The sequence below is a fragment of the Copadichromis virginalis genome, linkage group LG17 (genome assembly GCF_057382275.1).
Source record: "Copadichromis virginalis isolate Kocher_CV1m ecotype Utaka linkage group LG17, C_Virginalis_male_GT1.1, whole genome shotgun sequence".
Classification (NCBI taxonomy): Eukaryota; Metazoa; Chordata; class Actinopteri; order Cichliformes; family Cichlidae; genus Copadichromis; species Copadichromis virginalis.
In genome coordinates, this window is record NC_140634.1 from 35,817,640 (window position 1) to 35,829,973 (window position 12,334).

The 12,334-nt window shown below is 37.4% G+C and overlaps 1 protein-coding gene across 4 annotated transcripts in view; it reads right to left on the reverse strand.

Annotated features, from left to right (window-relative positions):
• tafa5a (TAFA chemokine like family member 5a) overlaps positions 1–12,334 on the reverse strand; it is a 171,404-nt gene that overhangs the window by 66,694 nt on the left and 92,376 nt on the right. For 3 of the 4 annotated variants that reach the window (XR_014915901.1, XR_014915902.1, XM_085436128.1), the window contains exon 2: positions 5,986–6,135. Coding sequence is in view for 1 of the 4 variants with exons in the window: in XM_085436128.1 (XP_085292254.1) it covers positions 5,986–6,135 (150 nt within the window). In the remaining 3 variants the exon portion in view is untranslated. Of the gene's footprint in view, positions 1–5,985; positions 6,136–8,623; positions 9,051–12,334 lie in introns of those variants that run through there. The other variant, XR_014915903.1, reaches the window with a different exon arrangement.

Genomic DNA, 12,334 nt, shown 5'->3' on the forward strand with positions numbered 1-12,334 from the left:
AAACAGTAGTACAAAAAAATAGGAACAGTATTTTTAAAAAATGATTGTAGTTTAATCTGTCTTAACACATTTACATTTCTTAATATAACATATATATAAAGTTAATTAGAACATTCAATAATGTTTTTTTAAAAAATGTGTCTTTAATCAATCTGGAAAAAAAACGGACTCTATCCTAACACTACCATTAACACTATCCAGAATTCGAAGCCAGCCAGAAGCCAGCAGCCTCGGTATTAGCAAAAGCTCAGATGAGTTAAAATTCAGTGACTGGAATTAATAAACAGACTGGGAAAAATGTGAGTAAATGACATTTATTTTGTCATATAAATCTTTTCCACCTGCTTTTGATTTTTGAGGTAAAATATGTTAGGTAACAGTGAAGCACATAGCATCTTTTTATTATCCGTACCTCTTTCAATCGGCAGAGTGCTTTATTTTCAGTTGACAGAAAATCCTGCAGTCTTTGCAGAGTTTCATAATTTCTTTTATTAAGAAAATAAAATTTTTCATGAAAGAAAAGGTTATTTTTACTTGTAAATGCTGCCAGTTACAGTTCTTGGAATCTGCAAAAACCAGTATTTCCAAGGCAATACTGAAAAAACTGGAAATCGGAATGAGTCAAGAAAATTAGTGCATCTCTATAAAACAGTGGAGACATCTGACCAGTGTGCAAAGTAATGTTGCTCTTTGCACATATAGCAAGGTAATGTGTCCACAGTCGAGTCACAGTTTACATTAAATCCATTATGTGAATTTAACAATTACAGTAAGTAAGTAGACATAAAAAAACGTGAATGTTACAGGTAATTTTAAAAAATCTTCTGGGATTAATAAAATATTCTGAAATACAAAACCACCAAAAAAAAAATTTATTATTCCAGGTCATTCATCAAAAGTGCACTTTTTATGAAATATTTTAGCTGTGCGCTGTGTTGTTGAACAACCCTGTCGCCAATACACTGGAACCTGAAAAAGTAGATTTTAAAAAGTGTTTCTTGTTGTGTTCTAATACATTTTTGACCATTAAATTGAAACTACTCACTCCTAAGAGACATAAGACTTCACTCACACTAATGTCAAGCAACTTTTAAAATCAGGGTGGAATGTAAAATGGCTTGTGAAACTCAACGATGATGTAGTTATATAGAAATAAGGACAGAAATTTTGAAGTTTTTCTTGTACTGGTTAGTGGGACACGCTCATTCTAGTCTGAAAAGATTGGAAAAAATGTCAGCTTATATCAAAGAGGACTGACGTTTGGTCTAGCCATGATGTTAGCACACGGCTCGATCATGTCACTCACTGTTTCTGCAATTCCAGGCTAAATAGGTTTCCGAAGGAGGTTTGCACATTTATTGTTGGACATAACAGTATATGCTTGAATTGAATCAATGTCATCATTTCAGCCAAACAAAATCAAACACAAGCACATTCACCTGAGGCAGGGGCTCCCTGCTGAGCTACCACTGTTACCACCACCACACTCCACCTGTAACAAGCTCCTCCAAGTCTCTGGCTCACTCTGTAGCCCCCTCACGCCTGCAGCAAGTCTGGGTAGGTAACATTGTTTCTCTCTAATAGTATCTCTTGGTCTCTCAGCCTCATAAAAAGAATTATTATCAGCTCTCTTAAAAATCATCAAGCACAGATGTAAAAAGGCTCAAGAGCATGAAATTGTAGCTACTAAAGGGTGTACTTATGCAACACTAGGGTGTGATTCAGGCCTCAAATAGCCAGAGCCATTGAAGAAAGACACTATTGCAGCGCGTGACAGAGACAATTGAAAAAAAAAGCAAAGAGGAGAAGAAGAGGGAAAGAACAAAATGTGAAATGGAAAGGGTCAGAGAAAGACAGCATTTTATGCCACATATGTAATTCTGCAGGGTTTTGTTTTATTTTCTCAAAGCACGTTCCCTTACTGACTCGTGCATCAAACAGCGCGACAACAGAAAGCTTATCATGTTGACGGCTTATCTCCTACTTTCACCTCCTCAAAGCAATAAACACACACAGAGCAAGTGGAAGATGGGAAATGCACAACAACAGAGGATGGCTCTTCAGGATCAATGCCACTACAGCTGTCCCTGTCTTTTTTTTTTCATCTTCCAGGTCCTGTCCGAGAAACAGAAACAGTCTAAGGCTGTTGACGGAGCTATGGATTATCCTGTATGCATGGAATGACCGATGTGAACAGAGTCTGAAGCATGAAGGACACCGATCGTGTCAGCCAAGGCAAAGGCATATTACAACAGAGCGCAGACCTCAAGGACTCAAGTAGATTAAAACTGATTGAAATCCCATTTGTGGCATTTGTGGTCTGTTCTGTCAGCATCCCTCCCCGCCTGTCACCCTCCACCCGCTCTCTTTTTCAATGTTCCCAAAGTGAGCCGAGTGTGAGTCTGAATATAAAACAAATAAGATTGCATTTGTGGAGACAAGCGCCTCAAATTTGCATGGCAATAATATCAAGCTGTGAGATTTTGTAATATGAACAGCAATAAAGAAGTGTGTGTTTGTGTGTGCTTGAGCGCTTGTGTGTCTGTGTATGGGTGTCAGTTTTTTGACAGGAAACAACGTGACATTATGGAAGGAAACTGATAAATCACTATCTGACAGAAAAATATGTACACAGATGTGCATCTGCGTACGGGCATGCTCGAAACCAAACATTCAATTCAGTCACACGTGCATGTACACACACCTTTAACCAAATACAAAAACGCACCATCATGCGTTTAAAATGCTTGATGCTTTTATTTTAGTTAGCAGAAGATTTCAAATCTCAGGTTATTTAGGGGATTTAGGGATTATTATGTAGGTTGTTTTATTATGTTGTATAAAGCTTTATAATGGCTGGCAGGAGGCACTGCCTGCAAAGTCCCCTGTGTGCAGCAATTGCCACATATTGCATGCAAAATCATCAGCTGTGTGTTAATTTTAATTATTTTAAGATCATAGTAAAATCCTCCTGCACAGATGCGGGTATATGCTGTTTACCTGCAAAATGAACCACTAAACCTACATGCAGTGCATACAGATACATACCTTGCTTTTGTGGATTTACTATAAGTTGTTACATTTACTGCAGGCCTATCCTCTCTAATTTGGGGAGGAGGATAGATCTGAGTCTACAGTACGTAACACTGATTGCAGAATTTTTACATCTATAGCTATAGTATGAAGAAGAAACAGGAAGACTGAGGGGAAAATCATCACACTTTACATAGGTAGGAATTCTAGTTTATTTTAGTTGCAAAAGCAAAAATGCAGTAAAGCCTAGAGCTTTCAACAGAGTACTTAATTGCTTAATGGTTAAATAAATTATGCATATAGGATAAGTAATTACACACCTAAATACAATGGTCAAAACAGCTTCTTCATGCTTTGTGTTGAGCACTTCGAATTGAAATGTGCTTTGAAAAGGAAAAAAGTTCCATGACACAGTGTTCCCCTGTTAATGTATGTAGCGCATATGCACACTATCGGTCTTCTTTTTTTTTTTTTCAGTAGTTGGTTATACCTGGCATCCACCTCCACGGGTCTCTTGAGGCAAGCTGATAAGCTTAAGCTCTCTTCAATAAGAGTCATATCTAGCCTACACAAAATGCCACCATGCGCCATGGAGTCCACGTTGTGACAAATACTTCCTGATGTTATCAAGATACTGAGGATTTATGAAACATGCATACCGCTTATTTAATGGCAAAAGTGAAGTGCCTCCACGGCGCGAGCGGTTATGTCAATAAGATCGGAACTTCCTTGAAACGAAACACGCGCAGCTCAGTGTGAAGCAGTTTAGCCACAGGAAGAAAATGATTTTGGAGAAAGACCAGATTTCGAATGTCATGTTGACTCCTGTCTGCTGAACAAATTGGTATTAACGTTCAGTCCATTTAAACACGGTTCAAAGCCGTCTCTTCATGAGATCAGCAGGTAAAAAACAGTCAAACAGAGCACTGAGGATATGTAGCTCCTCTAACCAGGCATACAACTGTGAAGGCACAGTTGAAAAACAGGCAAAACAAGACATCCACAGTTACAGTTCACTGCAGGTCTTTCTTGATAATAGAGCCATTTGTTCTGCCTTCACCTGAGCACACAACCTCCCCTCCCTCAATGTGTAGAGGCCACATCATGAGAGAGAGTAAAAGGCCATGGGGCTGCAGTGAAGATACCTCATTTCTTAAAATTCTTTGAGATGTAATGGAGCCAGAATGGTGATAACGAGAAAAAGCTTCGAGATGACCAAGCTCAAGCTTCCCCTCGTTAAATAAATGTATGCGAAGATGTCTGGGCAACAACTAATGAGCCCTTTTCTACTGTAAACAACCATTAAGTTTCTTTTCTTTGTAATGATCATTTCTCTCCCTTTTGGCTGTCCATTGAAAACTATGCATTTACCATCTGAAAACACATTGTGAGCACTTAGCATTTAGGGGATGTTTTAGTTTAGTTATGCTGATATTTTGGAGAGCTTTTTGCAAGGTGAGGATTCTTAATCTTTTATTCAGGAAATGCAGAGATTATGTGTTGTATCTCAGTAATAAAAAGTTCAGTTATGTCAAGATTTGTAATAACAACGCTTACAGTGATGACTTCCCACTTGAAATATGAATGTTAGCATTTTTCTTCGTGTAATTGCTGCAGCTGACTTTGCTATTTCTATGCTACTGAGCTCAGTGAAACACAGTTGGCTTTTTACTCAACTGGATAAGGAAACTACTGCCCGACTATATAGGATTGTAAGGACCAATATCTGGTGATGTAAAAATCTGATGTATCAGCCAAACTTCTTTTCTTCAGAAACACAAAATATTAAAACATTTCTCCAACATTTGTATGCATAGTTATTTATGGGTCCTTACTAAGATGATTTAACAATGCAGTTCATATTTGATGTCAACATGAAAGTTGCAGACGATCTTCTGGCAGACAAAATATGCAAAATCAACACTTGTAATATTGTTAACCAATGTTTCTAACATCTTTTTATATTTTTATTAATCAGCTATTGCAAATTGCTTGTCAAATAGCTAATATCGGTTCTGCTTATATCATGTAGCTACTTGTATTTGTTTAGAATAACTGTCTCTAAGTCTCTGACAGTCAACATTAAGAATTCCTTCATCTGCAAGATGTCTGCACGTATTACACTCTCCCAGAACATTTCAGTGTATTTAGATTTTTGCATCACCGTAGAGTGACAGAAATTTACATGACCACTAAATAGCCTCCACTCGGGGCATTTTCCAGAGTTTGGCTTTATCTTGTGCAACTGTATAAAATGTTCTCTTTTTTTGAAATTGCAGCTCATATCAGCAGATAACCACAGATGTCGACTTCAAATTGCTTGATCTAAAGATGACAGTCTTATTATTTTGGATCTTATTATTAGGATAAAGCAGCCTGAGAAATTAAGCAAGCACTCACATTTAGAGAGCTTAAAGCAGCTTTCATTTTTGCTTCCAAATGACAAATGTTGCTTTTCTTCTCTATTAATAATATCAATAACAATAAGAACTCTGGTTGGACTAAAACTGACATTATTACACAGGAAGTGCCACTCTTCCATGAAAAATAAGTCCATCTGTTGGTGAGGGATTTAGAAACACCCCTGGAGCTTCTTCTTCTTCTTCTTTTTTTTTTTAAAGATGAAACAGAAAAAAAGATTTAGTGCAGGTTTTACTAACATAAAGAAAGCCCTGTGATCCACTTTGCTCCACACTGTAGGTTTATCCACCTTAAGCCCTAACTAAAAAACAGCGAAAATCTAGCTGCCCCGAGACTGTTGATGCAGTTTTCTACGCTTGGATATGGCTTAATTTTACATTCAATTTTCTTTACATGCTTCAAGGAAAACACAATTCAATGTAAAAGCCAAACAACCCGGAGGAAAATCGTGTTCATGTCTGAGTAGTTTTCACTCTTAATGACAGCAAAGCTAAGTCAGAATCTACCCCTGCCCCTGCCCCTCTCTCTTACCGTCCACACAGGCGGGTCTAGCTCTTGTAGTTCCAGCGATCTGGCCCTTCTTACAGGCACAGCGGGCCGTCTGCCTGGCGATGGTCCGCCGTGGTTGGCTGCTGTCCCTGTCCAGCGTCACAATCTCACATGTCCCCGCTGCCAGCTGGCCTGGAAATGACATTGCACCACAGGACACGAGGTCAGAAAGATGAAATCATAAACAGGGCAAAATAAATGACTCTGTCTCTTCTGTTAAATTTGTGTTATGTTGTATGTTCAGCAGTGTAGAACTTTTTTTTAAATCCTTGGTAGCTCAGCTGACAGGGCAGCAGGTTAACAATAGCTAATTTGTAGTGTCAGGTCTTATGAGAACAACTAGTGCATGTGTGCATTCTGAAATGTCCTTATCTTTAGCAAAGACTCTAGACACATTAATATGCATGCTAAGATCATTTAACCTCAGAAAGGTAAGACTCATTGTGCTGTACCGGTTGTATCCTGGAAAGTAGATGCTTTATTTCCCTGCTGAAGTACAGGCAGGTGTGATTTCAGTGCTGGGTTTAATAAAAGCTAGAGAGGAGTAAGAGCAAGGTTCAATGATGGAGCACATCCAGGTTCTTCTATTTACATTTACAAGACAGAGCACCGGCCTTGGTGAAAGTGTGCACCTCTTGATGTCCTTTTAATTGCTCACGAATTCAACTTTCTTTTTCTAAGAGACGTTGCGGTGTCTAACTTGAATAAACAGATTGGAGATGTGAAAGGGCTAGATGAAAAATCTACTTTCCTTTAACTGATTTTAACCACATCAGCAGGAATACCATTTTTGCCTCTTTCACCGTGAAAGCGATTTGCGTTCATTAAGGTTTGACAGGCCTGAGATCCTTAGCCCTCGACATCTCCACTGGAACCGCTCACAAGCCAGCAGAGGGACACTGTAATGGGGCTGACTTTAAAAGACAATGGTGGAGAAATTACTTTTAAATTTCAGCCACCTAAAGACTACCCATGAGCTATTTCCCATTAAGGGCCACATCCAATCAGTGCACCTCTTTGAAGGTAATGTTCCCATTACCCATGAATAAAACGCATGAATACTGATGAACTTTGTAATTGCTGCCAAGCCCCACTGTCTTACACACAGACATATCCTTCCATGTATTCAATCAGGCGACCTTTGGCCTTGTAGCTGGGCCCTTGCTGCTCGCAAATTAACCTTTGTCTGTGTGTGGAGGCCCTCGGATGCCATCTTGGAGAGGCTTATCGGGATCTAATTGTGATTGGCAAGAGGATGGAAGTTGTGATTAAATCTGGACTTGAGTCGCGAACACTTGGGTGGCTAGCTTAATGAACTGAGCGGCGAGGGGTCACACCCAGGGTAATGGGGATCTATCAGGATTCATCCACATGCAGGTACCTGCGGTGGCCATGGTCACACACACTGAGAACACGGCTGTGTGCATATAATATTTAGCTTGCTATACTCTTACATGTGCTATTTGAATAATATGTCTATGGATATAGGTTTGCATGTGTTCAGTACCTTCAAACGTTGATTAAGTAGCATTATGCTGCACTTTAATTAATATATTTATATAAGAAGACAGATATTCAAAAATTAATTGATGTAACAAAACGTTGTCTCTGAGAATTAGACAGAGCTGTAGTGTTTTAGCAATGGGTAAGGGTTCAGACACATGGATCCGTTACTCAAACAAATTCCTGGAATTAATCTTCTCACTGGTGATACCTGAAACAACACACCCCTACCAGTCACGGACATTCTTCAGTTTAATAGTTTAACCTTTTAATAATTTAATTATTCTTCTTTTGTTTCACATTTTTGTGTGTTTTGCTGACACCAAAAAATTATATCCCAAACGAGTGAAAACAAGCTTAAAACATCTCCTGACATATTTTCTGCTGAAACAGGCCAAATTATTTTGGCAGAAGTGCTACTTCTGTCCAAAATGTCAGAAACACAGTGTGAAAAATGCTTTGCAAAACTATTGCGACTGCTTCCAAGGAGCTGGCAGGTCACTGATAAACGAATGCAGAATTAGCTAACCCACTTGGAAAAGTAACACAAATTTGGTATTTGCCCAGGCAGATGCATTTGATGGTTCACTTGTCAAATATAGGGTCAAAGTAAAAGTACTGTACTCCAATAAATGTCAAATTAAGTACCAGATCAAAGTGGCCAATTATTTCAACTACTTTATCGATGTAATTAAGAACAGCACCCATCATTACCCATGTCCACCTATATTGTCTGTGTGTCTGTTTGTGTGTGCATGCAGCCAGTTACCAGGCGTTATTGGTATACAATTTATTATATCTATAAATACAACTCTACAAAGAAGACAGGAGACGTGATTAGAGATGTGCAGAAAGATAAATTAACACAAGATGCCTTTGCTCAGAAAGGCATGCCAACAAAATTCACTGTCTGAAATGTTTTGCAGTGAGATGAAGCGCCCCTTCCCCATCGAAACACACACACACACACACACACACACTTGCTCTTCTTCTCTTTCATGCCTTCTTACTTAACATACCTCTTGCATCTATTCTATCTTTAATGCCTGATGTCGGATAATGATGTCTGAACTGCTGTATGTGTATTTACATCTATGCGCATCTTAATGCTACTCACTGCCTTCTTCCTGCTTCCTCTTTTGGAACTCTTCCATCGCAAGACGCTGGACAGACTGTTTAGATCTGTCTTATGCAATCTTGTGAATCACTGTGCCACCGAGTTACCATGTGCGAAGTCAACAAGTTCAGAGACTGTGGCTGATTTGACGCTGCGATCCTCTGTTGTTGGTCTATTTTGAGTCGATGGAGCTCATTAATTGACTATGTTTCATCAAACAGGGGTCTTGCTCTTGCCACCACAGCTGTAGCTGTCAGGAAACTGAATTAATATCTGTTTTATGTTGTTGTCTTGCCGTGTAAAGTATACTACTTCTTGGTATGACGATGAATCTTCACATTTTAAACTGAGGTTAAAACGAAACAGTTCCTTACTCACATTATGAAGCTAAATAGGACAGAGAAAAATATTTCATGTTTTATTTAAATGTATATTTTTGAGCTGCTGACACTGATCTTAACTGTTGGATTATATACCTTTAAAACTTTGAAACAGACCTTTAAACTGGTCAGGAATTGCTTGGCAACAACTGGTCGCTAGGATAAAATGAGTAGTCCTTGAGCAGCTTCAAGGACTTCAAGGGTTTACTGGAGGTTGCTAAAACTGATGACTAAAGCTTGATTTAGACTTCCCACTTAGACTGTGGCAAACCAACTTACATACTAACTGCAAGCTCTTTTTATTCCTACAGTGCAACTTTCCACACCATTTAATTTGTTGTGGTATGCGTCGACGAGACGTGTAGTTACATTTCTCAGGAGGTGCATTTCAGGTTGCATAGAAGCTTGCAGCATAAATTTAAAGGGGTTAAAGCGTAAGTTACAACTTAGATCTGACACATTCATATGTAAGCCCCAATCACACATGGAGTAAAGACCGGTCAGTAACTCCACGGTAACCACTGGTTGCCAAGAAAAAAATGTGTATCCCCCAAATCTAAAATTCTTTGCTGTTGCTAGGTGACATTGGCCAAAACGAGCTAGTTGAAGTTGCTAGTTGTACTGAAAACCTTGCAATTGTTTTGGTTGCTAGCAGTTTGTCATGGTCAGCCTTAGTTTATATGGAAGACGCAGGCTTGTCTCCAAACTCTTGCCAACTACGAACCGCTAACAGTCCAGCACAAATCAGAAACACACACTGCTCACTTTCTAAAACATTTTGGTTTCAACGTAAGGCACAACCTTTACTTTGAAGATTAATGGTTTCCATTATCAAATTGTGTTGCAGTTTGTTCAAGTTTCATTACAGCTCACTGGTTAGTTAGCAAATCTATGTAGACAAGTTGCCATTTTCAATCCAACAATAGGCACCCCAGCAATCTGCTTGCGACCAAAGCAATCACAAGGATGTTTTTGTGCGCAGTACCTTTTATGTGACAAGCAAACATTCACCAACTGACCGGGAAATACACATTTTTCCAGACTTGATAGTTTTATTGAAAAATATCAACTAATACATGAAAACCAATTTGGATTTCGTAAAAATAGGTCAACGGCATTAGCGTTGTTGACTTTTATTGAAGATATTTCATCTGCAACACATAATAATAAATACACAGTGGGAGTATTTGTTGATTTAAAAAAAGCTTTTGATACGATACAACATTCTATTTTGATTTCTAAATTGTATAACCATGGAGTGAGAGGAGTAGCATTGAATTGGTTAATGAGTTATTTAGAGAATAGGTTGCAATATGTTTATTATTTTGGCAATACTTCTGAAAGACTGAAGATTGTATGTGGTGTTCCTCAAGGTTCTATTTTGGGACCTAAACTCTTTAATTTATATATTAATGATATTTGTGACGTATCTAAAAGGTTAAATTCGATTTTATTTGCAGATGACACAAATTTTTATTGCTCTGGAGAGAATTTGAAAGACTTGGTTGAAATTATGACTTCTGAGATGTTAAGAATAAAAAAATGGTTTGATGTAAATAAATTATCTTTGAATCTGACAAAAACGAAATATATGATATTTGGCAATCGTGTAAAGGAGGATAAAGTCATTATGTTTATAGAGGAAGAATTGATTGAAAGAGTTACTGAATTTCGTTTTTTGGGTGTAATAGTGGATGAGAATTTGACATGGAAATCTCATATTGAACATATTAGAAAGAAAATGGTCAAAAGTATTTATATTCTGGGTAGTATAAGAGATTTATTAAATTATAAAACAATGCGTATTTTATATTTTTCTTTGTTTTTTTCATATATCAACTATTGTGTTGAAGTTTGGGGGAATACATATGAGAATACCATAAAACCTTTAAACCTATTACAGAAGAAAGTTATACGAATAATTCATAATGTTAAATATAGAGAACATACAAACAAATTATTTATAGAATCAAAATTATTAAAATTAGGAGATTTAGTGAAATTACGGACATTATTAATTATGTTTAAGGCTAAAAATAATATTTTGCCTTTTAAGTTACAAAGAGTATTTTTGATGTGTTCAAGGGGAGAAGAGAATAGAAGGAAATTTTATTTTAAACATCAGTTAGCCAGGACTACACAAAGATTAATGAGCACAACGGTTAGGGGTATAAGACTGTGGAATTCACTTCATTATAATTTAAAGAATTGTATAAATCTACAATGTTTTAAAAAGTGTTATATGTTTAAAACGATAACTCAGTATGAAGAATGCGAATGAATGTGATGTTGGTTTGGGATTCGACCGGAGAGAAATGTCAATATTAGTTTGTTCCTGATTTTTGGTGCCCATCGGTGATATAAGTTCGATGGTAGATAGGGGGCAGGGTTTAATAAGAATATTTTCTTCTTCCTGCTCCTTTTCACACATGGTTGTTGTGTTTTGTTGATAGAAGATGTGGTTGTTTTGTTTGATTTGTAGTACCAAGTGTGAAATAAATAAAAATGAAATGAAATGAAATGAGTATCTAGGCTTGTGTGACTGAGGCCTTGAATTGAAATTGTCAAATTATTCAACGGGTTGAATTTCTGTGCACGTTTGAACACATTTTATGGCTGTAAAACTCAAAAACAATTTCACTTTTAAATTGAAGTGTAACAAATGTGTTTCATGGAGTTTGGTCAATGTTAAGATAATTCATCCATGCCAGCTGACGCAAGACTTTAATGAGAAGAGTTAAAAGCCATTATACACACGCTAACATGCTTAGAAAGCAGTTTGATGTTGGCCAGGTATTATATTCACCTTCTTCATTCATCATATTAGATGTTAACCAGTTAGCACTAACACCAGAAACACAGCTCCACAGGTATGTCCACAGTAAGTAATTAATCCTTAATAATAACAAATATCTTCCTCAGATTTCACAGCAGTCCATAACTAAACCAGTAATAAAATGTAAAAATATGGTCCAACTTTCGAATTCTTGCAATAAATTCTAAATCAAATTTCCGCAAGCATTCTTAATATGCTACTAAAAATGATAATAAAAAGTCAATACTAAAAATGTATCTGGTTTGCCATCCTGAGGAATTTGTTTCTGCAGACAGTTTTACAGACAGAAAGATATTTGTTTGATAGTTGGGGGGAATCTCACAGAAGTCTTTAGGGAAATGCCAAAACAAGTTCTAAATGCAAGTGTTCTAGGTGTTTCAGTTTTTCCAGATAATATGTAAGAGAACTTGAAGACAAGCTGGTCTCTATCTCCCAATAACGTGGGAGTTGACTTCATTGCTTCTTTTCTAAAACAAATTGCTCCAAGCGTCCCTG